The 25683-nt window shown below is 39.9% G+C and overlaps 3 protein-coding genes across 3 annotated transcripts; 2 read left to right on the plus strand and 1 right to left on the minus strand.

The window, feature by feature from the left end:
• Window positions 1-676: 676 nt before the first annotated feature.
• On the minus strand, window positions 677-2802 carry LOC138873588 (uncharacterized protein C713.09-like). The gene is made up of 4 exons (XM_070152060.1): window positions 2707-2802; window positions 2619-2628; window positions 2071-2312; window positions 677-1207 (listed from the first exon to the last, which is right to left on the minus strand). Exons 1-4 carry the CDS (start codon window positions 2800-2802, stop codon window positions 677-679), a joined length of 879 nt encoding a protein of 292 aa, XP_070008161.1.
• A 3868-nt stretch (window positions 2803-6670) lies between these two features.
• LOC138873589 (zinc finger BED domain-containing protein RICESLEEPER 2-like) lies at window positions 6671-7498 on the plus strand. The gene has a single exon (XM_070152061.1). It carries the CDS (start codon window positions 6671-6673, stop codon window positions 7496-7498), a length of 828 nt encoding a protein of 275 aa, XP_070008162.1.
• Window positions 7499-9785: 2287 nt separating this feature from the next.
• LOC104246465 (uncharacterized) lies at window positions 9786-13477 on the plus strand. The gene is made up of 9 exons (XM_009802275.2): window positions 9786-9989; window positions 10095-10213; window positions 10901-10989; window positions 11101-11239; window positions 11657-11731; window positions 11844-11965; window positions 12051-12126; window positions 12975-13034; window positions 13116-13477. Exons 2-9 carry the CDS (start codon window positions 10100-10102, stop codon window positions 13251-13253), a joined length of 813 nt encoding a protein of 270 aa, XP_009800577.1. The 5' UTR covers window positions 9786-9989; window positions 10095-10099; the 3' UTR covers window positions 13254-13477.
• The last annotated feature ends 12206 nt before the right edge of the window (window positions 13478-25683 follow it).

Consider the following 25683-nt stretch of genomic DNA (forward strand, 5'->3'; position numbering starts at 1 on the left):
AAAAATTAAGTAAAATGCAGTACTATACTGCGAATCACTTTAACGGCAAAATTTCCGTCAACGTAATTCGCAGTATAATACTGCGTTTTACTCATTTATGTAACTTTTTTTTAAAGTAGTACAAAAGTATTTTTTGTCAAAAAAAATGATTAAAAAGGTTTCGGACTCAACAATAATATCTCATTGGGACCAGGGACTACACAGCTAGCCCCATAAAAATAATTTGTACAAATTAGCCACATGTATTGGCAATTTTTTTCTTTCAGCAAATGAATGCCTATGTACTTTTGAAGATAGAAGGAATAAAATGAAGTCCTTTTATTTTTATCTTGTTTCTTGTCCAAACAATAAATTGATTTTATCATTTGAAAGTTTACTAAAAACTTCAAATGCTAGTGCCAAAATAAATGGGGGAAGTCCTCTTCAAGATCACCGTAAACATAAGAGGGCTCTCTCTTATGCAACCCTCATAGTAAAGGGTTGGTTCCGGAAGAGTTTATTCCCAGAACCCAAAAGCTATCGGAAGAAAACACACATGAAGTCTTACTTAATTCGACAAAAAAAGAAATGAACTTTGCACAATACTTAACAAAAGGTCCTTTTTATTTATATATGCCAACAGACATAAGTACAAAAATACAAAAAGAAAATAGCAAAAGAAAAGAAAGCAAAAAGGCTAAACTTCGTTGCCTCTGGAACTTGGAGGGAGAGAGGCATCTATGCCCCCGAGAGAAGTGGGCGGATCTGACGATGGCACAGGATCTTGGCCTTCATCATGATTCTCTTCAAGTTCCTCCTCGGTTCCCGAAAACTCAAAACTAGTACTAGTAGAGTTATTTGCATCAGGCTGAGCTGGAAGACGTTCTAGAGTAGTTAACTCCAGCGTTAGGGCCTTGGCAATCTCATCGTTGATATCAATAACTCCCGCTTTGGCCTCTTCCAAGGTATTCCTCCTCATATGGTACATAGAGTATGTGTTTTCAATAATGAGGGAATCCCCTTGGTGCTGAAGTTTTGCTTTAAGCCTATCAACCTCGGTCAATAGGCCATCCCGCTCGGATCTCATAGCTCTAAGGCTAAGATCGAGATCACGGATTGTGGTTATGCAAACCTTATTTTGATCAATGATATTCCTATACATACTTTCAATCTGGGCCCGCTTCTCCTCGGCAACAGTAGCCTCTTTAACTTTGGAGTTCAAAGCTGCCTACAAATTATTTGCTCATTCGATGGAGGTAGACTCATGCTTGGTAGCAGCAAGAGCAACATCTTGAGATTCAACCCACTTAGCCTTTGCATCCTGAAGTTGTGTGTGAAGCTAAGTAGCTTCTTGGTTGTGAGCCATCACATCCTACTCACTCTATTGCAATCAGGCCTCAGGCTCAGCCGCTTCATAACCTTCGCTTCTAACACTGTGAGGCGTACGACCAGTTAGTTCCTCTCGGCCAATAGTTGATCCTGCTCTGACATTTAATCCTTATTTTTCAAGGATCAATCTCTAAAGGCCCTTGGAAGCGAAGAAGTTGGCTTGTAAAATAAATATCAAAGTCAGAAACCTTGTTGTAACAGATGAATAGAAAGAAGCAGTAAAAAGAACAAGTACAATATTGTTGCTGCATTATGCATGGCATTATTTAACATACACTCCCCTGAAAGAGAGTGTATTTTCTTCTTATCTTGCTCTGAAGCCAGGGACTTTAAGTAATTGATGAGGTCCATCAGCCTGGATAGCAGATGTCACTCTTTTGAAACCAAGAGAGAGACACTCATCCTACTTTGAGGATCTACAGAAGGGGGTGAATAGTTGTGCCCCAAATTCCCATGGTCAGGGGACTATGGAGGAGGGATATCCTCCTCTCGGGCGTCTACATCCAGCGGAGGAGATAAATTAGATGGTGTTGTAGGTTGAAAAGCAACTGCAGCAGAGGTAGTGCTATTTATTGGTTGCTCACCAACTGAAGGTAGAAGAGACCCGGTACTCGACCTCATAGTACCGGAAGCAGCAGCTGGGACCGGAAAGAGAGAATCAACATTCTTCACTACGTCAAATTCTCCCTAGAGTGCTCGGACATCGCCCTTGATTGGGGTTCTAAGCTCTCTAGATTGAGCATTCTGTTGAGCTGGTAAAGATTTGTGTCTCCTTTGAAGGGAAGCCTCTTCATCACTGGCTTCCCCATCATCGTTAAAGACTATATTGGTTGTGGCTAGCTCGGTCGTGAACTTCTTTACTTTCTTATTTTTACCCCCGGTAGAGGAAGAATGTTGCCTTTTTGGTTGCTTGTTCTCTAGCCGAGGACTACGAGAAGAAGCACCTGCATCGGAAGCAAATCCGGGTGAGAGCCTCCTGCAACAACCTCACAGCCTTTGCAGGATCGATCAAAACATCCTCCTCGGGGCAGGAAATAGAACCCTATGGGAGATATGAATCAAACAAAAAGGTAGGATTAGCAAGTTTTCTTATGTACAAAGTTGGAATGAAGGAAGAGTCAGTTTACTGTGGTTATTGGCCCTCCATTCGTACTTGGGGGCCAACTCCTTCCATTAGTGGTTCTCTGGCGTAGTGATGTTCAAAATCTTTTGAACCCATCGGTCCAGCCTTTCAACCCTTTGTTGTTGACCATCGAGTAGCTGAAATAACGAAAGAAAAAAGGCTAACAATGACATGGGACAATCTTTTTTAGAGAAAGAGGTAAATTTTGAACTTACGTGAACGATTCCAGGATTCGGGGAAAGATAGAGTTCTGGCGGGTATGATATCTCTGGTAGCAATGACAACAAGTCGCTCAATCTATCCACGGTCATTGTCGTCATCCATGCTGGTAAGGAAAGCATGGTGGCCATGCTCCTGAAGTTTATTACTCCCCTACGGAAGATTTTGGGGAAGTAGAGGTTCATCATATGAGCCAAGGTGAGGGGCTCCTTCGTTTCCAAGCATAGCCATTGTTTACTAGCCACCATTCGCCACACAGAGCGGCCTACTTGTGCAAAGCAGACTTGATATCCTGCTCAATGAGAATGGACCCAAAGTAAAGGGGTACGTGTAAACGTACGTGAAACCCTTGTTAGTGAAGGTTACTCGCTCCACCAGATTGGGAGAACTTATGTTTAGGCCATGACAGTCATAGTCCTCCTTCATAGTAGGAATACTGGAGGGGCAAATAGAAGAGGAGTATTTACCAAAATCTCAAGTTCGAGGGTTTGAAGTGGGAACCATTTTTCGAAATTTGTGGCAATATTCAGATGTTTAGGTATGATGGTGCTCACCGTGGGAGGATCAACATCAACATGAACCTCTTTAATTTATCTTTGCTCCTCTTCGAGCCCCCATGGAAGAGAAGACCAGAGTTCTTGGAAGAATTAGTAGAAGAAGCTATAATGATAAGAAGATGGTAGAGTTTTTGAAGGAGATCAAAGAGAGATAAAAGCAGAGCCAATGTAAGTGCAAAGAAGTTAAGGAAGCTTATGAAATAAGAATAATGATCCGTATAAGTAAAGGTATAGGCGGCTAAAATTGTGGTTATGATTACCTCGAGAAATGGCGAAAATATTGCTAAATTGTGGGGTAACACGTGTTCGGGATACTAAATGTGAGGAGGCATGCATCTTATAGAGCGTCAGAACCTTTCATAAAGGTTCAAAAAATTTTCCGCCAAGAAATGAATCTTTACCAACTTCCCGATTATACAAAGATGTGCCACCAGAAAGTAGGGGGACTATCTGTATAGGGTAAAATTAGTTTATATTAAATTCTCGAATGATTACATGACATGTGGAACCGGAGGCAAACAGAAGATAAAGCGAGTGGAAACCAAGGCCGAGGATAACAACTTCGGTTGGTATCGGGTAGATCCTAAAGGGAACGCGATCAACGGAGGCAAATGAATATTTGTCATCGGATGATATTTAATGAAGAATATTCTTCAGTATTAAATACACTGCCGTTGCAGAGAATTTTGGCATTCATGGCCTGCCATTACATATTTCATCAATGACCCCAATATTGTCATTTAAGAGGAGCTTGATCCTAGGATCTTGTTCCCAAGGTACAACTATAAATAGGAGCTTCAACAACCATTGTAGACACTAAATCTCTGGCAAAACTTATGCTAGATTTTACTATCAAGCTGAATAATATAACTTTATCTTTTGTCTAGTACTATTCTTATCGCTGTCTTTGGAAGCCTTGCTCCCGGAACCAGGCTTGCTATTTCTTTTGATTTTAACGCTAAGTCTTATATTTTATTTATTTATCATTTTGGGATCAAAATAGTTTATTTTCCTATAAACCACATAACAAATTTAACTATATTATTTTACGGGTAAACAATGATACATTTCACTTTACTTGGATTGGAAAACTCATTATGGTGTAGAGATTTTATACTATTAATTAATTTATGTCGAATTGTGTGACATTCATCTTAAATTGTTGTCGTTGTTAGAAAAAATATACTTTTATTTACTTAATTATATTTTCAATGCGTCCCATCATATGCAAGCATGATTTTTTTTCATAGGAAAATATGTAAAAAAATATTATTGAGTAAACTATGTAAATATTTTAATTAGGGATGACAATGGGACGGTGCGGATACGGGGCATGGCGGGGCGGGGCGGGGAGGGTTTGAACGTTAGTAGGGTGGTGCAGGTTCAATTTTTAAATAAAAAATTACGCGGGGAGGGGGGGGGGTCACGGGGGGGGATTTAATTTTTTGAACTAACAGACATAAAAGGCTAAATATTAAAACCCTAGCCCCAATTTCACTCTATTGACCTAGTCAACCACTCTCTCAGACTCACTCTCTTGACGGTTCATCTCTCTCAAACAATCAGACTCTCCTTACTCCTCTCGCTTGATAATCAGAGAAAATTTATAGCAGCTTTCAATTATTAGTGAAGGTCATTATTTTGTGGTTTATCAAGGATTTTGAGTCCTCTTTTCTCTCTGAATTCTACTTCTCACTATAGCTCTATTTTCCGGTTCTAGTAATCTTGAATTAATTTCTTGAATTAAGTTCTTGGGCTTTATCTTTGTTGTGGAATTCCTATTTAATTTTGGTTTAAAACTTTGCATTTTCGATTATATCTTTGTAGCAATGTACTGTTATTGGTGTCATCTCCTAAAGCAGTAAGGAAGGTTTTCCTATGGGAAATTTTATCAAACACATTATGGGCATCAGTATTGCTTTGGTTTTCCTAGGGGAAAGATTAATGTTTTTTGGTCGTTGATGTAGAAATGACGTTCAATATTTGTATTGGATGATGGAAAATCTATGTTGCAACAAAAGGTACTTGCAAAATCATTTAGCCCATTTAATTTAATTTAAAGGCTGGAAATGATACAAAAGACATGGTATAGTAATAATATCTTATGTCTAAACATGAACATATGAAGCTATATATGCTGAATTTTGTTGCTTATGGACAATTTTCTTCTGCCAAAAAAGATTGATGCTAATATGAATAGAAATGAAATGTGGAAAAAGAGGTTGGGACTTGGGCATTGCTGAGTCTAATGAGGCTTAACTGTCTTAGTATGTTTGCATATGCATGGAATAGGACCTGTCATTCTAGTGTGGGTCTGAACCTAAGAGTGTGAGTGAGAGAACCTGGCAATGATACATTCTTTTCTATAAGATTCATGACATATCAATCTTTTTTAGAGTAACTTTCTTTGGCGAAATCCTCCAGCAATAGATTGTCTCCTTTGAAGTATAATTAAAGCTGGTGCCATGTTTCTGTCATAAACTGCTTGGGGCTGCATATATAGTTTATGTTATAAAATGCTTAATTGATTCTTTTTTCACTTTCCATGTGCACTTAGAAATGTCTCATAATATTAGTTTAGTTTATTTTTTGTAGAAAAGTATGGAGTCTCAAAATGAAGAAAAACCGGTTGGTTCATCTTGTAGAACTTTCCCTATAGAGAGTGAGAGTCAATTGCCTATGCAAGTCGATGAAGTTACTACTGAAGTTATTGATGAAACTGGAAAAGAAAACTTATTTCTGACGCATGGAAGCTTTTTAAACCGATGATAATTAATCGTGTCCGTTTTGGTGTTTGTAAGTATTGTAATACTTGTATCAAATCAACAAGAAATTATGGGACATCGTCCATGTTAGATCATATCCGTAGTCGATGTCGCAAAAAGTCAAGTAATTTGGACAATGAAAGTAGTTCCGGGGGTGATGGTAGCCAACAACACTATTTTGATCAAGATGTTTCACGCAAAGAACTTGCTCATGCTATCATTTTGCACGAGTATCAATTGTCCGTTGTTGATTATGTAGGATTTAGGAAGTTTGTTGCTAGTCTCCAACCATTGTTCAAAATGGTGTCTAGGAACACAATCAAGAATGATATACTGAAGATTTTCGATAATTTGAAATCAAAAACTTTTATGTTATTGGAAAAACTCACAAGTAAAATTGCAATAACAACTGATATGTGGACTTCGGACAACACCAAAAAAGGGTTCATGGATATTACAACACATTTTATTGATGATTCATAGAGAGTTCAAAGCCATATTCTTAAATTTATTTATGTTCATGCCCACATGATAAGGATACTTTGTGTAGTGCGTTGCCTAATTGCTTGTTAGAGGGGAATCTTGAAAGAAAAACTTCAACAATTACAATTGATAATTGTAGCACAAACAATGCTATGATGAAAACCTTGCTAGATGAGAAACTTTGTAAAAGGAATTTATTGTTGATGGGTCGAATGTTACATGTGCATTGTGCCGCACATATCTTGAATTTGATTGTGCAAGAAGGACTAAAGGTGATGCAAGATAGTATTAATAATGTGCGTGACAGTGTCTTATATTGGATAGGGTCTTCAGGCAGAATCGAAACGTTTGAAGAAGTTGCACGATTGCTACATATTTCTTATAACAAAAAGTTAGAGTATGATTGTCCTACTCGTTGGAACTCAACATATCTAATATTGAGAACAGTCCTAGAATACAAAGATGTGTTTATGAAGTTGAGCTTAAATGACTTTAGTTGTTTTCCAACCGAAGGGCAATATAGTGCAACAGAAGAAGTTTGTGATACATTAAAGCTTTTCTACCATATCACCGAAGAATTCTCAGGGACTCAATATCCCACTTCTATTCAATTTTTTTCTAAAGTTTGTGATATTAAGCTAGAATTGAAAGCCTTGGTGAAAAGTTTAAATCCTTTGATTAGCTCTATGGCATCAGCAATGGTATTGAAATTTAAGAAATATTGGGATGAAGTGCATATTTTGATGGGTGTAGCTGCTATCTTTGATCCGAAGTATAAGATGAGGTTGATAGAATTCTATCTTACACATATTTATGGTAGAGAAACTGCTTCAGATAAAATTCAAGAAGTTCGAAGCTATTGTGTTGATCTCTTTCAAGAATATAAGAGTAGAGGAGCCGAGTCATCCCAAGCATCTAGTTCAAGTGAAGTTGTTGGTCATGTTGAGGGTGACCGACTGTCTAGTTTTGATAGGTTTGTTTAGTAGCTCGAACATGAACACAATATCAGAATTGGATTCTTATTTAGAAGAAAATATGCTACCCCGCACACCATCATTTGATACTTTAAGTTGGTGGAAGACAAATAGATTAAAATTTCTTACTTTACAAAAAATAGCTCGTGATCTCTTAGTCATTCATGTCTCTACCGTTGCTTCAGAATTTGCATTTAGTACTAGTGGGAGATTGATTAGTCCGCATCGTAGTAGACTTCATCCTGCTACTTTGGAGGCTTTAATGTGTGCTCACACTTGGTTATGGAACGAAATAAATGGAAAGTGATTTTTTCAATGACTTGTAATGTTAATAGTGATTTTCAATTTTAATACTATATCGAGTCGTTTGGTATGAGGTATAAGAAGGTATAAGGGTGGTATAAGAATTTAATACCACCTTAATACTTTGTTTGGTTAGCAAATCAGGTATAAGTTATCCCGGTGTTAATTTTAATACTGGGATAACTTATACCTTATAGAAGATGGGGTAATTAGCACCGGTATAACTTATACCTTCTTCTTAGAAATTATGCAATTGTCATTCTTAATACAACATACCAAACAATGAATAAACAACAATGCCAGCATAACTTATCCTAATATAACTTATACCGGTATAAATCGTATTCCAACCAAACGACCCCTATATGTTTCTTTTTAGGTTTGGCTTCAAAATTCAACAAAGTTTCATGTCCAACATTACTTGACAAAGAGGAAGAGCCAGATTCAAGTTGGCTTACTGGTCGATTGAAGAGGAAGAGAATGTCATTTGTTAATACAATTTCTTTTTGATTCAAGTTGGCTTACTATAGATTGTTGATACAATTTCTTGTGATTTTGTAATTTGAATTTGATAGATTTTGTTGAGTATATTCCTTACTGTTCAGATTTTGTGGCTTACTGTAGTTTGTTGATACAATGTCTTTAGTTTCTCTTTTATCTTTTTTTTTTTGGTTTTGCGGCTTATTGTAGTTTGTTGATATAAAATGTTCAAAATGCTTTATAGAATGAGGAAAACTGCTTTTCCATCAGTACATACGTAAAGATGAAGTAAATGCTAAATAGCCAATTAGCACTTGAATCTGAATTGGTCCGATTGCTAATTTGCTATCAGCCCTTCAGAAGTTAAAATAATTAGTATATACAATGAAGATGTTCTTTTATCCTAGGTTGATCTGGCCCCAATTCTTATCAAAGATAATTCTGCTTCCTAATCTAAAAACTATATATTTAATTCTGTCCGTCGATACATTGTGCACTGAAAAGCAATGACAAGCAAAAAGGCTGTTTCAAAAAAGCTAAGTAAATGAAAGAGAGAGAACAATTTGGATATAATTAATTATTTTGTTAAAAAAATTAGATTTAAGTCGAGCTTTCTGAAAAAGAAAAAAAATTTATTAAAAATTTGCGGGGCGGGTGGACCCGGGTGGAGTGCAGGGCGGGTGAATGTGGGTTTAAATCCTAAGCAGGGCGGGGTGGGCTTAAATTGTGCGGGTTCAGACAGAATCCGCCCTGCACCCGCACCACCCGCACCACCTGCCATTCCTAATTTTAACACGACATTTCTTCTTAGCATTTTTATTTTTGTAATAAAGAGAAGAAAGAAAACTAGTGGATGTGGCAATGTGTGCTAAAAAATGAGGGAGAAATTAAAAAATAGCCAGGTTTACAAGTGGTCATTCAAAAGTAGCCACAGTTTCAAAAGTAATATAAATTTAGCCACTTTTCATGTAAAGATAAATTTGAACAAAAATACTGTTCAAAATCCGGAAAAATATTCCATTATATTATACTGGAGTTCCAGTATACTTATAATGGAGTTCCAGTATAATATACCGGTCCAGCATAATATACTGGAGTATATTATACTGGAACTTTCCGCGTGTTGGAGTTCCAGCATAATATGCTGAAAGTTCATACACATGTGCACTGATTTTCAGTATATTATGGTAGAATTTTTCGTGCTGCACCAAAATATTGGTTATTTTGTAATAACTTTACAAACACTGGCTATTTTTAAATGACCAATCCGAAAACTGGCTAGTTCATACTATTTTTACAAAAAAAAAAAAAAAAAAAAAAACGACGAGCTGCCGGTTCATGTGATGTACAAATGGGATAAAACTCTGAATAGACGTGGACCCCATTCCTGTCCTCTCAAATTTCAAAAGTTGTCTCTTTCCACGCCACAAAGAGAAAAGCATCAAATTCTGGTCATTGGATGGCCCCCCCAACTCCCTCATTAAATTTTCATTCAATTTCTTACTCCTAAATCAACTTTCCTTTCTTATTATTATTAATTCTCTGAGCCATCAGGACGTGGTCATTGGTCAATTCTCTGACTTGTTTGAACATTACGCACCATCTCAATATCCAGTCCTTTTTTTTCTTTCTTTTTTGGGTTGAAACATTCTTGGATGTCTTTTGAAATCCTGCAAAGGGGGGTATTAAGCATTTTACTCATAGCGCAACACTTCAGGTTTTACAATCTTGCTTTTGTATTTTGAATCTTTTGCCTTCAAGATTGAAGTTTTTTTATGATTTGCTGTTTTGGGTTTTTGATATTTCGTGTTTTTCATTGTAGCAAAAATGTTGGTTATTCAGTTGCCTCTTGGATTGATCAACATAGCGGGTCATGCTACCCTAAGTAAAGAATTACACTGGCTCTTTTCTGTTTTTGCTGGTCTCATCATGTGTAGAATTGTGAGTTTCTTTTTTGTCTCTTCTTATATTTGGAGCCACATAAATATTTTTTTTTGGGGTGTGAAACTGGGCAATTACTTGCTCTTATTGTGTGCAAATTTCGAATTTATTGATGTTAAAATTCACATATTTTTGCTCCTTTTGACTCTTAGATTCTAGACCCTTTTTAAGTGTAAAGTGATGCGTTAAGTGAAATATGGCCTACTTGATATTGAAACTTGTAAACATTCTTGCTTGCAACTTTTGGCTTTCTGGTATAATATTTTAATCTATAGAAGGCGTAGATGGTTAGCTGAATGTTTTGGATTCCCTAAAGTATAACCGAATGGCTATGTTGCTCGGACTCCTCGAAAATATCGATGGGTGTGTGTCGGATCCTCCAAAAACAATGTATTTTTGGAGGATCCGACACGGGTGCGACAACTGTTTTGGAGAGTCCGCACCACATATCTGTACTTCTTACAATGCATTCGCTGGATAATATTTCTTTTTTTCTTATTAATTGAAAAAAGAGGAGGCTTTAATATACAATTCTTAGAATGGTATCCTTAGCTCTGCCAAGAGTTAGAACTCGTATGCCTTCTTTGGCTTTCAGGTTTCTCTTGTCATGGTAGTTCAGAAACAAACTTTTAGCATGTGTTATTGCTCTTCGTCTTACTTTTGAAGGTGTTATTTCTTTTGTTGAAGGTTTATCAATTAACAGGTACTATAAGCCCTTTGTTCTTCAATGGATATATTAAACTTGATGACAAAAAGAAACTTGAATGGAACAACAGGTAGTAATCTTACCTTTCATGTGAATTTTTTATTTTTTTTCCATTTTTAGTGATATAGCTTGTGTATCTTGGTTGTTGTCAGTGTCTTACTGAGGACTCTCTTCTTTTCAGAGGATTTTCCACTTTTCATGCGCTCCTTGTAGCGGCTGCTTCTCTGTATCTCTTGATTGAATCAGATCTTTTCCGTGATGGTGCTCCGGATGACTTAATGATCAATAGAACATCGGCTTTTTCAGACACCATACTCGGGGTATTAATGCCAATACTTCTGTCATTGGCTTTCTTTTAGCTTACAGATTCAAATGGCTGCCAAGTTTTCTCTATATTGTTAGTTAGTCAGATTTGACGTCTTAAATAACAATTACTTTAGCTGACCAAATGTTTTATCCAAATTGTGAAGTATGTTAGGCAAGTTTGATTATTAACACCGTTGGGAGAGCAAAATGCTTAATTCATATTCCTATTGTTTTCAGTTTCCTAGGGTAGTAACACAATTGCGGCTTTACTTTCCCTGAAGGACGTAAATGTGATAATGTTGTCTTGGTTTTTTAAGGGTTCTCATAGCATATGAACTACTTCGTTCTCCATCATCTAATTCAACTCTAGCATTATTATGCTGGATGTATGTTCTATTCTCAACTCTAATGTTATTTGTATGGTGAAACAGATCTCCACTGGCTACTTTCTGGCAGACTTGGCAATGATTTTCTATTACTTCCCAGCCTTGGGTGGAATGGAGTATGTAAGCATCAGGAAGTAGTGTATTTTCTTCTATAATTATATCGTATAGCTTGGGGTGGCTGTAAGTATCAGGAAGCAATGTTTTGCCTTTGAATCTTGATTTGCTCCTCCAGGTCTTACATCACGGGCTCTCAATGTTTGCAATTGTTCAATCCCTTTTAAGTGGTCAAGCACAGATATATATTTTTATGGTACTCTTTACCGAGAGTACTACTCCCTTTGTCAATTTAAGATGGTAAGAGCAATAGGCATCTTCCATTCCTTGTCTTCTCTAAACCAAACATTCTACATTAGTGACTTCCATCAATATGTGCATGCAGGTACCTGGATGTTGCTGGTCAAAAGAACTCTAAGCTCTACGTCTCCAATGGAGTAGCTTTATTTTTTGGCTGGCTGGTATGGTGTATGAGAATACATTTTCTTCTGTCTTTGTTCTTGCATTTATGTGGATATAGCATGTTACTTATATGAAGCTAAGCTGGGATGGCTATTCAATTTTGGACAAATTAATTTGAATTTACGTATACATCTTTGCTCATAAATTGGCAAATTGTTTTTCTTTTTTTTTGGTGGAGGAATATTATTTTGCACAAGATACTTTGGATTTGTCCTCAAGACAAGTGTGGCTAACTATCTGTAACATTTGCTTCTATTATGTTCTGTTCAAGTGTAACAACTAGTTTTGCGTCTATGTTGCTGAAAATTCTTAAGATCAATGCTGTCCTGGACCTTGCAAATGGGTAGTACATGCCTTGAGGTTTTTTGTTCCTTGTTTATGTTACAAGGATGTTAGTTAAGCACTTTGTTTGTTTGATATGATTATCTTCTTTTAAACAATAATTCAGCAACTTTTGTAGTTGGAAATCCAAAAATATTATATTTGTGACCAATAGATCAAAATATCCTCATTTTCAGAAACCACAAGAGATTGCCTGGGTTTTAAGCAATATTACAAACTTACTATAATACTAAGTATTTTCTTTGAAGTTAAGATTAATAGGATCACGAATCTTTTAATCAAGAATTTTGACTTTTTCCTCGAGTAATTTATGAAAATAGACGGAAAGGTCAAGTTAGCTGTATGTTTGAGAAAGCAAAATCTTGAATTATTATTATTTCTTATTCTCATTTGACTTGGTTCTTTTTTTTGCTTTTGATTGTTAACTTTTGTCGCCAAGAAACTTCTGATGCTAGCTTTTAAACTTTAATTTTTATAACCGAGGTTTTTAATGTGATGCTTTCAGGTTGCAAGGATTGTTTTGTTTCTCTTCTTTTTCTATCACATGTTTGCCCATTTTGATCAGGTAAATACCTATTTGCACAATGTATACTGTTTTAAGCCCTATTTCTTTTGAAGTGATACATTCTTACACTTTGTTCTTCAGATCAAGAAAGTTTATCCACTGGGCTTCTATAGCTTGTTAACTGTACCTCCTGTTTTGGCACTGCTGAATATTGTCTGGTTTTGGAAAATCGCAAAGGGTATGATTAAAACTTTGAGAAAGGCGAGACACAGCCAGTAGGACGAGTCTTTTGGAGCTTGTGCAGTAATTTACTAGATTTGAGGTTTATGAAATTAACCTCTATGTACAGTTATTACTCCTTGTTTTTGTCTTTCAAATGTGTACTACTTCATTGAGTTACTGAACCAACAAAACAAGTGAGAACTAATTGTAAACTAACATTTCTACAGTATCTTTGTCCAAACTTATTAATCATAAATGTGTCCAAAATCTCTTTTCAGTAATTGATAGTGTTAGATTGCTCATTGAATGTGATGTTGTCTTTGCAAGGCGAAAAGGAGCCAATTTAGATCTTGTCAAATTTCTGGCTTGTTCTATCACCTATTTTTCACATCAATGTATTACTTAATCATGATTAATTTATATTGTTTGACGTAAACACTGGATTTTCGTTTTTTCAGTCTGCACCAATGCTCATGTTGGAAAAAAAATACAGTACAATATTGGTTTGTTGAAACCAAGGAAGATGTGGAGACAAAGTCACTTCTTTAACCCTTTTGTAGGTGGAAATTATGTATTTATAAAAGCCCGCGAAATGTTGGATTTCTTTCCTTTATTTTTTGTTTTTTAATCTGATGAAAGATAATCCTTTCGGATAAAGCTAAAACTGCTACGTAAAATAGCAACCTTTACAGTTCAACATGCACGTTTCTTGGAGAGATTCTCCTGCACAATTTATTTTTAAATCATATTACCTAGGACAAAAAACACCAGAAATTATGAAGAAGAAAGATTCTCTCCTTTTTTTTTTTCTAAAAAAAAAGATGGATGATCGAGCAGGCAAGAATACAATAATGAGCATCTACGTTGTGCCTGCCCCATGAAATATTATAAACGAGGACTCTTGTGAGACAAACGACTTGTATTATAATTGGTTTATTTTAATTTTGATAATTAAAAATCGATTAAATTGTTTTGTTTGATGTTAATAAAAAGTTAATCCAATCCAATGGTGGACCCTTCAACCCTATTGGCCTGGTTATCTATTTCATAGTAAATTAATTAAAATGAACGGAAATAATAGAACATTTCTCTGACCAATTGTAACGACCTGACCGATCGTATTTGAGTATCAGGACCTAGTTCTCCTATTTGGTGCTTTCTTAGGTTAATCTGATGATATGTAACTTGCAGGGACGGGTGGTTTGGTTTTGGTGGGGTTTAGAGTGAGTTGGAATACTAAATTTCTATTTTTGGAAGCCTTAAGTTGTAAGAGTTTACCAAGGTTTGATATTTGTATTTACAATCTCGGATGGTGATTTGAAGGTTCCAATAGGATCCTATGATAGTTTTGGACTTGTACGTATGTTCGGATTGAATTTTGGATATTCCTAGAAAGATTCGACACCATTTGTTGAAAGTTGATAATTTGAAGAACTTAAGAGTTCATAAGTTTGACCAAGAGTTGTCCTTGATGTTATTGAGCTTAAATTGGTGTTCCGAGACGTTAGATAGGTCTATATAGTGAATTGAACTTGTGTGCAAAGTTTGAAAGTAATCCAAATTGTCCAAGTGTGATACACTCTTTTGAAAGAATGAACATTTAAGAACTTAAGAGAAATTATATTCGATTTGAGTCTCTATATAGGGTATTTAGATTTGTAGGAATGATTAGATGGAGTCCTTAGGGGCTTGAGTGAGTTTCTGTGCATCTGGGGCAAGTTTCGAAAAAATTGAGCTGCTGAAACAGAAATTTTCTGCACATGACCTGACTTCAAAAGAGCATTTCTCCCAATCTATAAAGAATTTTGAGATGATGATGTTTTGATGAGATTGTATTCCTTTGAGTCTAGTTTCTGGTGGTTTAAATTGTTTGTCATCCCGACTTTTTATAGGAGTAATGGTCATTTTACGGAAGGGTGTCAGTGCAGTCTTGAATGTTGGTGCGATGGATTTGTGGCCCACATTCTACTTTTGCGGCCCGTAGACTTGTTTAGCGGGCACCTACGAACATTTTTTACAGAAACTTTTCGAAGCTATTTAAGGATGACTTTTATGATTTTTATTTTATTTTCTAATTTTTGGAGATTATTTTGAGAGTGTGGGGTTAGGGTTTCACCTTCAAGCTTGAGGTAAGTGATTTTAACCTAAATTTATAGTTTATACATGAATTTATCGCTAGATTCAATATCAAAATATAGATTTGAACAAAGAGAAATTGGGGGGTTTTAAGACCTAGAGCTAGAATCATCCAAATTAATTTTTGAGTATAAAAATGGACTCCAAATGGAAAATTAAGCATAAATTTGAACTAGTGGGTTTATGGGTAAACGAAATCTAATCCCAGATTCGGGTTTAAATCATGTAGGCCCTGGTTGACTTTAATTATTTTTTGGGAATTGATTAGCTTTATTATTTGGAATTGATTCCTATGATTTTATTTGACCTTATTGAGTATTATTTGATTAGATTTGAGCCGGTTAGAAGTAATTTCTAAGAGAAAGGTGATTTTAGAGGGTTGATTTGGCTTTCAAAGGTAAGTATCTTGCCTAGACTTTGCTTGAGGAAATCTACCTTAGAAGATCAACTTTATTTAATTAATTTCTATACATTGGGTGCTTGTATATGCGTGGCGCCGAGCGTATATGCAAGTGCCATGGGCTATTCATGCTCGAGGTAGATCTTAGGTTACTTTATGCTTTGGATTTACATCACATGCTACTTATGACTTGTTATTATTTTTGTGTGATTATATGAACTCTTTTAATTATATCAGAAACTATGTTTTAGGATTTTGGTACCTTGTGTGACTACGTGAAATCTCTTAATTATATTAGAAACTATGTTTTAGGATTTTAGTACCTTGTTGACTGTAAATGTCTATTTTTGACATCATGTCCTACTTGTTTTAGTTGTACTCATATTGTTCACATGTACATGTCTTTGCAAATATATTTCTTATGTTCATATATATATATATATATTATTTAGGTTATTTATAGCATTTATGCACACACTCCGGATATGAAAACTGTCATATGGACTACGGTTGAAGCACATGAGTTCTGTATGGGTTAAAAAATTATCATCATTATATGTGGGACAAGTCATTAAGAGAGCCTTCGAAGGCTGCCATGTGTCATCGATGTGTTTTCAACAAAGGACGAAGGCGAGGTCGAAGTGACCGACAAAGGATAAAGGCGAGGTTGAGTTGACTCAGCAGAAGGACGAGGACGAGCACTCCCTTTAGCAGGGCACTAACGACTAGTTTTAGAGACAAGACCTTATAGAGAATATTCTCAAAAATATTCCTTCCATTTATACAATTAAAATTTTTGTGGACCATGTACCCTTATAGATAGAAAGAGAAAGGATTGTATAGGGGATTGGACACTCATTGTAAAAAAATAACACCTTGACATTCTCTGAAGATTATTGCTTTATCATTGACATACAAAATAAACATTTTCTTTAGATCTGTGCCTATCTTTTCTCCCATGGTCTAAGGAGGATCTGAATATTCTACGGCTCATCACCATCCATCTTTGTCATAGGGAATATCAAAGAATCTCACCCTTTTTGGGTGACTCGCTCGTATTTATTTACATAAATGTCATTCATTATCATTTATCGCTATTTAATGTTATCCTCTTTATTCTTGGGCGATTGAATATCGCTTTATTGTTGCTATTTATTACTACTCGAATAGTATTTGCGACATCTCATTACAAAATTAGTTAACTGATCTTTTGAATATTAATATAGGCTAAGATTAACTCTATTCTATTAGAAAATCTAATTGTTTAAATCTAGATCTAAATTTTGGCTCAAATAGTTTGGCGCCGTCTATGGGAATCTTCGTAGCCAATATTTTAGTTTCCATTAGATCCATAACTCACGTGACTTGTTAATCTAACCAACCACAAAGTTTATCTCTTCTCTTTGTGCGTACAAAAGCTTCCATGGAGATGATCAAGGAAACAGAACAAGGACAACAGATAACGTTTCCCTTAACCTCATGAACGCCATCAACGAAGGCGATGGCACATAGGGCGAAGAAATGACTCCCACTACCTCCCCCAGGAGAGAGAGGTCACCTTTCCCTTTTTGCAACACAACAAAACCAAATGAGAAAGGAGCCTCCATATCTACGGGAGAAAGGGCGCCACTTGCTATGAAAAAACTCCTCAAAGCATCGCTAATTGATACTCTAGTCAGTGTACTCAGTAAACAAGCTCCATGCACGACCACAGAAACCATGAGAATCGATGTAGAATAACGTGGGAATGAATAGGATGACCAACCAGACCCTCCGACTCCAGATAAAACTCATACTATTACTGCCAATACAGGTGACAACGTCCTCGCCACCGCACTAAAAAGAACGAAGGAAATGAAAACGAGAACAAGGCACTCAAAGACCATATGAAAGAGCACCAAGAACGGGTAGACAAAATACCAGTGCCCTTAAATTATTACAAAAAAAAGGGATGATGGCAGGTTTGTGGAATAATCGTACAAAGAGAAAGCAGCCCCATATGCCATACCAAAGACCTTCAAGATGCCCACATATCTCAGAATCTATGATGGGATAACCCATCTCGAAAATCATGTGACTCACTATATTACCGTTATGAAAGGCAACGACTTGACCAAAGAGTAGGTGACCTCCATCTTGCTAAAAATATTTGGCGAAACCCTCACTAGAGGGGCGTTGACATGTTATTCACAGTTACCATCCCGTTCCATAGAAACATTTGGAAAAATGGCTAACAAGTTCGTGACGACGCACACTAGGGCCAAGAAAGCTGAAACAAGAGTAAATAACATCTTTGCCATTAAGCAGTCCTCAGGAGAGGGACTAAGGGACTTCCTCGCCCGATTCAATAGGGTGAGGATGATCTTACCAAATGTTTTTGAAGGGATGGTAGTGGGGAGCCTTTCAGAATGGGTTGAGCAAGAAGGTTCGAGGGACCAAAAAGCTTCTGAGTTGGCTGATGAAGTATCCACCAACCACTTGGGACGATATCCATAATTCCTACTGTGCCGAGGTCAGACTAGGTGATGACGACCTCAACGAACCAACTTGATGGCTCACCTCGGTACAATCTGAGCCTAGGAAATAACAAAGAGGTAGTACGAGGAGAGACCATCCAGTGTCACGGCGGGGCAGGGAACGACACCAACCCTATGTCAGGACCCCCGTTCTCTCCTTTCGTTATGAAGATTGCCTCTCTAAGCTATGATCAGGCACTCACAGGAATAATCAAGGTATTCCCCCTTGTTATCTGCTCAAAAATTTTGTGTATCGCCTATAGAAGTGGTCTATGCTCTCGAGAAGCTCCGAACAAAATTTAAATGGCCACCCAAGATGAGGTCGAACCTAAATACAAGGAAATCTCACGCCCTCTACGAGTTCCACCAAGAACATGGACACAAAATAGAATATTGCATCGCCCTAAGGCTAGACGTGGCAAACTTGCTACAGCAAGGGCACCTAAAAGAACTACCAGCAACAAAAGCAGGAACACCTTGGCATGGGGTTGAGAATTCCCAGGCCCGCCAAAGCCCCCTTCACTAGCTCATACCATCAATATGATTATTGTGGCAGCGGCGATGCATCTATCAATGTCATCAAATTCACCACGACCCACAAGCTCAAAAGATCGATCACACATAAAGGGTAAGACGAATTTGAAAAAAATATCACATTCGATGAGTCAGGTGCTGATGCTTTGGCTTTCCTTCATAATGATGCACTTGTCATTACTATACGAATTTTAGATACCGATGTTGAGAGAATTATGGTGGATGATAGAAGTGGAGCATGCATCATCCATCCCTGAGTGCTCGCACAGGCGGGACTCGAGAATGAGATAGTGCCACATTGCATTACAATAACTGGTTGTAATAATTCAGTTGAACGGACTTCGGGAGAAATCATGCATCCATTTCTCGCTGGCGGAGTAACTCTAGAGATGAGATTCCATATCAAGTACTAGGACACTGCATACAATGCCATCATGGGACGACCATGGATACACCCCACGAGAGCCGTCTGATGTTCGGCAGAAAATACATATATAACCATTATTGCCTCACATTATAGAACTTTTAATCATCTTTTGGGTATTAATTATATCGCTTTTTTCTTAATATTATATTTTAATTATGTAGAGATTTGAATATGAAGAGATTTGGAGCAAAATTGAATAAAAAAAAAATAGAAAAGAAGACAAAAGGGGGGACACCCTTTGGTTTTTGCCCCCCCCAAGTGTAAGACACAAGAAAAGGGAAATACAATCAAGCATGGAATTGGAATTGAAGAACGCAAAAAACGCTACTACATTTTGCACCAGGGCCAGCGCAAGGCGCTGCCCTAGACACTGGGTACAAGATTTTTCCTTCTTCATTTGGGACAAGGTTATTTCGGTGCCATATGGTCCCAACTTGTATAAAAGGGATTCTAAACCTAATTTGGAGGATATCTAACATACTTTGAAGGAGAATTTACCTGGAGGAACACACAACACACTTGGATGAGGCTTCTAACTAGTTTTTCTTCTCTTTTCTTCTTTTAATTTCATAGTTCATTAGTTCTGTCATGGGCGGCTTTCCAGCCGTGCCCCATGACCCCTTGGGCGCACCCCGTGGCGTCCTAGAAAGCCTTCCAATGCCTAGCGCCACGGACGGCCCCGTGGTCTTGGCCGCGCCAAGTGATAAGCGCGCATGTGCCTCTGTCGCCCCACCGATATCCCTCCCCAGCGCCCAACCGCAGGAAGATACCAACAGCGTCGCGCGCGCAGACAACGCCGCGCGCGCAGACCCTGATGCCAAAGACTATGCTGCCGATAACGGACCTGTTTTCTGCCTTATAGCAAACTAAGTCTTTTTCATTGTAAATATAGAGTAGTTTTATTCCATATACTTCCATTATGTTTCTCTAGCTTAATCAAGTCTAGTCTTGTAGCTTTGGATTATTTTTTTAAGCATTATTAGGGGGATCAAGCAATCAAACTTTCTAGCAAGCAAACAATTCTCTGTACTGGTGTCTCTCCCCCTCGACACCGCGTTACCTTTCTGTAATAGCTTTCATTAATGCAATCAAGCTTTCTTTCATTCTCAATTCTCATTCATGTTCTCTCAATTGCTCTTGACATTGGTTTTCCCATACGACACTGACAATCTAGTCTAGCATACGGAGGTGACCTCAGTTGGCGGACAACAACTGCACTGACATCAGTTGCTTAGCCTTACGTCGCCCTTCCAAGGAATCTCAGGAAGGCGCTGCGTAACAGTTGGTATCCGAGCCTAGGCTCGACATCGGACGAGGGAACGCATTTCCATTACCACCATTTCTGACCATGGTGAATCATGGGGAACGCAATGCGGCGCTTGAACAGACGGTTGACGGATTACTGCCCATCATGGATACGGTGCCTGAACTAAGAACCAGCCTAGGGCAAAGGTTGGATGACTTGGACCGCAGGGTGGTCCAGGCCGAAGTTGACATAGAAAACATCAGTCGTGACTCCGAGGGAGATCGGCAAACGGCAGCCACAGAGGCAACTGAAATTTTTGGCAAATTCGAGGGACTCCAACAGGAGCGTGCCGAGGATTTAGCTTACAGACAGGGTGACTGCCATGCAACAAACTATTGACGACTTGACAGACAAGCTCAATGTTGTCAATGTTGTTTTACAGGGCCTACTGCAAGGCGGTGGAAACCAGATCGAGGGCACTGCAAACCCCACTTCCGCGACACAAAAACTGAAAATTCCTGATCCAAAGCCATACAGTGGAGCTAGGAATGCCAAGGAAGTGGAGAACTTCATCTTTGATTTCGAACAATATTTCGATGCTGTTGGGGGCCTAGAAGAAGCTAAGAAGGTAGCAACTGCTGCCATGTATCTTCAGGGTGATGCTAAACTCTGGTGGCGGGTGAAATACGAAGCCATAAAGGCCGGTGAAGATGCTCTCGAAACATGGGCAGAACTGAAGGCAGCTATCCGCCTACAGTTCTTCCCCAAAAATGTTGAATACAATTCAAGGAGAAAGCTACGGGAGCTCCGCCAGACCAAATCTGTGCGGGACTACGTGCGGGAATTCTTCGCGCTCATGCTAAGCATACGTGACATGGGGGACAAAGACAAGCTCTTCAGTTTCCTAGAAGGGCTGAAACCTTATGCCCGTATGGAGCTACAAACACAACGGGTAGATACCATTCCCAAGGCGATCCAAGCAGCTGAATGCCTTGGGGACTATCAAATGGAAGCTCGGAAGGATAGGCCTCAACCGCCTGCCCGAGCGGGATTCAAAGGGGGCCAGTCTAGCAATGGTAGCCCTAGCAGAAGTGGGGGAGATCGGAGCTCAAGCAAACCTAAGGCTCCCTCCACAGGCAGCAACAGTGTTGCGTCTAACAACAATGATCGGGGGAGGAAGCCTCCTTCAGGATGCCGTCATTGCGCGGACCACATTGGAACAATGAGTGCCCACATGCACAGATGAACGCCCATCAGACTTTTGATGATGGGACGGATGACGATTCAGACGATGCGGATCAGACTGAACCAGTAGGTGCTTTCAATGCAATTGTTGGCTCCATTTCTGAGGCATTAGCAGAGACTAGTGCTGGTATCCGTAAGAAGAAGGACCCATGTCCAGTCACCAAGAAAGGGAAAAAGAAGGCGGATGATGAGACTCCTCTTAAGCACGAGAGGACCTTAATGTTCGTTGAGATGAAGGTGAATGGCAAGCCCATTCGGGCCATGGTAGACACGGGTGCTACCCACAACTACTTAGCCTCGACTCAGGTGGAGCGCCTTGGTCTAGTCGTAGGGAAAGGTAGAGGCCGTGTCAAAGCTATCAACTCACCTCCCCAGCCAGTGGGTGGAATAGCCAAAGAAGTACCGATGAAGCTTGGCCCTTACGAAGGAAAATTCAACCTGCGCGTGGTGATCATAGATGACTTCGAGTTGATAGTTGGATTGGAATTCCTAAGGCAAACCAACACCATGCCTGTACCGTATGCTGACATGTTACTGATGATGGGAGCAAACGGGGCCAAGCCCTGCGTTATCCCGTGCATGCCCATGAAGATGGCCGTTGAAAACATCTCGGCCTTGCAGTTGAAGAAGGGGGTCAAAAGAAACGAACCTACGTTCCTGGCAACCCTCTGCATCGAAGATGTAGAATGCTCCTCGGGTCCCATTCCTGAACCCGTGAAGGAGCTACTACTAGAGTTTGAAGATGTCATGCCACAAGACATGCCAAAGCGACTACCGCCTAGGCGCACTGTGGATCATGAAATTGAGCTGGTGCCGGGCGCGAAGCCACCTGCCCGGGCACCTTACAGAATGTCACAACCCGAACTCACCGAGCTTCGGAGACAATTGACGGAAATGCTAGACACAGGGATTATCGTGCCCTCCAAATCCCCATACGGGTCCCCTGTGCTATTCCAAAAGAAACATGATGGTAGTCTACGACTCTGTGTGGACTATCGGGCTCTAAACAAAATTACTGTGAAGAACAAGTACCCTATTCCGCTAATGGCAGACTTGTTCGATAGACTGGGTGGTACGACGGTGTTCACCAAAATAGACCTGGAGACAGGTTATTGGCAAGTTCGGATTGCAGAGGGTGATGAGTACAAGACGACCTGTGTGACAAGATATGGGTCGTACGATTTCCTGGTTATGCCATTTGGCTTGACTAACGCCCCAGCTACATTTTGCACTTTGATGAACCAAGTCTTCCGAGAGTACATTGATGAATTCGTGGTGGTCTACTTGGATGACATTGTGGTATATAGCCAAACATTGGAGGAACACCTGATGCACTTGCGGAAGGTCCTAGCTCGATTGCGGGAGCATGAACTATATGCGAAGCTATCTAAGTGCTCCTTTGCTCAAAAGCAAATTGACTTCCTCGGACATGTCATTGGGGAAGGGCGGATCAAGATGGACCAGCAGAAGATTCAGGCAATCACAGATTGGCCGCCACCTAAGGATATCCACGCCTTGAGGGCGTTCCTTGGTCTATGCAATTTCTATCGGCGATTCGTGAAAAACTACTCCCTCATTGCAGTACCATTGACAGAACTCCTCAAGAAGGTCACGCCTTGGGAATGGGGACCCAAGCGAGCGGAGGCCTTCAACGCATTGAAAGCGGCTATGTCTAGTAGCCCCGTCTTGGCCCTTCCTGATCTGGCCAAGCCATTCGAAGTACAAACAGATGCATCTGACTATGCCCTCGGTGGTGTCTTGCTACAAGAAGGGCATCTTTTAGCTTCCGGCTCTCGTACGCTACAAGATGCCCTTCTTGTAGCAAGACGCCACCGAGGGCATAGTCAGATGCCCTCGTCCACTATGCCCTTCTTTTAGCTTCCGGCTCTCGTACGCTACAAGATGCAGAGCGGCGCTATGCCGCCCATGAGAAAGAATTATTGGCTGTCGTCCACTGCTTGCGCCTCTGGAGGCACTATCTGCTGGGAACCCCATTCGTGGTCAAGACAGACAACACAGATGTTAGCCATTTCATGACCCAACCGAAGTTGAATGGTCGACAGGCCAGGTGGCAGGAACTCCTAGCTGAATTCCACTTCAACCTGGAGTACCGAAGTGGGAAGACCAATCATGTTGCTGATGCGCTCAGTCGGAGAGCTAATCTAGCATCGCTGTGCTTACTCGCCACCCTAAGGGGGAGCGAGGTAGCCACCTCCATCAAGGACCAGATACAAGATCTACTCATCAGAGATCCTGCTTCACAGTATTTGGTTGATTTGGTAGGACAAGGCAAGACTCGCCAGTTCTACATGGAAGATGGTTTTCTGAAAGTGAAAGGGAACCGACTTTATGTTCCTAAAGGAGGAGATCTACGAAGGACTCTTCTAGCGGAATGTCATGATACTCTGTGGGCCGGCCATCCCGGTGAAGAACGCACCATGGCGTTACTTCGCCGTGCATATTATTGGCCTCAAATGGCCGATGACGTTGCTCAGTATGTGAAGACTTGTCTAGTATGCCAGAAGGACAAGTCAGACCGCTTAACACAGGCGGGACTTTTGGAACCACTAGCTGTCCCAAAGAGACCTTGGGAAAGTGTTTCCCTGGATTTCATCACCGGATTGCCCAAGGTCGGGGATCTAACAACTATCTTGGTTGTGGTAGATCGGTTTTCCAAATATGCTACCTTTATTGCTGCCCCACAATATATATCAGCAGAAGATACAGCTCGACTCTTCTTCTCTCATGTCGTCAAATATTGGGGCCTACCCAAAGATATTGTTAGTGATCGTGACTCACGCTTCACTAGCAACTTTTGGACCCAACTCTTTAAGTGTCTTGGGTCGAAGCTGAATCACAGCTCAAGTTTTCATCCGCAATCTGATGGCCAGACGGAGCGGTTCAATGGTATGTTGGAGGAATATTTGCGTCATTTTGTAACCGGATCGCAGAAGAATTGGGTGAAGCTTCTGGATGCTGCTCAACTGTGTTTCAATTCACAAAAGAGCTCTAGTACAAACAAAAGCGCTTTTGAAATTGTTACCGGACAGCAACCGCTACTCCCACACACAGTCAATGCACCAAATATGTCTAAATCTCCTCGAGCTGCTAGCTTCTCTAAAGAGTGGAAGCAAAATTTGGAGATAGTGCGGAGCTATCTTGTCAAGGCTCAAAAGCGGATGAAGAGGCATGCTGATCAGAATCGTCGCTTTGTTGAATACCAAGTAGGAGACAAAGTGATGGTCAAAATTCCAAAACGTTACTTATTTGCAGGGGTCCATGACCCTCGCTTATTGCAAAAATATATTGGACCCTTGTCCATTGAAAGGCGTATTGGGAAAGTTGCATACCGGGTGGATACCCCAGCTTGGTGGAAAATTCATCCTGTTTTTCATGTCAGCCTCCTGAAACCTTTTCGGGAAGATACAGAGGATCCTTCAAGGAGCCAGCTCACAATACCCAGTATTCGAGGGCCCAATTCAACCGGGAAAAGGCGTGTTGAAGCTATCCTTGATGATAGAGTGATTCATGCCTCAAGGAAAGATCACCAAGAGTTCTTGGTGAAATGGCAGGGCTGTGATACAGAGGAGAACACTTGGGAGAGGGGAACAAACCTCAAAGCCTACAAGAGCCTAATTGAAGATTATCTTGCAAGTAAGGTGCCGAGGACGTCGCCAACTCAGGTGGGGGAGAATGTCATGGGCGGCTTTCCAGCCGTGCCCCATGACCCCTTGGGCGTGCCCCGTGGCGTCCTAGCAAGCCTTCCAATGCCTAGCGCCACGGACGGCCCCGTGGTCTTGGCCGCGCCAAGTGACAAGCGCGCATGTGCCTCTGTCGCCCCACCGATATCCCTCTCCAGCGCCCAACCACAGGAAGATGCCAATAGCGCCGCGCGCGCAGACAACGCCGCGCGCGCAGACCCTGATGCCAAAGACTATGCTGCCGATAACGGACCTGTTTTCTGCCTTATAGCAAACTAAGTC

This window comes from Nicotiana sylvestris, chromosome 7 (assembly GCF_000393655.2).
Source record: "Nicotiana sylvestris chromosome 7, ASM39365v2, whole genome shotgun sequence".
NCBI lineage: Eukaryota > Viridiplantae > Streptophyta > Magnoliopsida > Solanales > Solanaceae > Nicotiana > Nicotiana sylvestris.

Coding starts and splice junctions, on each gene's coding strand:
- LOC104246465 (XM_009802275.2), top strand. CDS start 10,100: ATGTTGGTTATTCAGTTGCCTCTTGGATTGATCAACATAGCGGGTCAT. Junction 10,214..10,900: donor GTCTCATCATGTGTAGAATT/GTGAGTTTCTTT, acceptor CTTTTGTTGAAG/GTTTATCAATTAACAGGTAC. Junction 11,240..11,656: donor TTTCAGACACCATACTCGGG/GTATTAATGCCA, acceptor ATGGTGAAACAG/ATCTCCACTGGCTACTTTCT.
- LOC138873589 (XM_070152061.1), top strand. CDS start 6,671: ATGAAAACCTTGCTAGATGAGAAACTTTGTAAAAGGAATTTATTGTTG.
- LOC138873588 (XM_070152060.1), bottom strand. CDS start 2,802: ATGACCGTGGATAGATTGAGCGACTTGTTGTCATTGCTACCAGAGATA. Junction 1,208..2,070: donor GAACCCCAATCAAGGGCGAT/GTCCGAGCACTC, acceptor AATAATTTGTAG/GCAGCTTTGAACTCCAAAGT.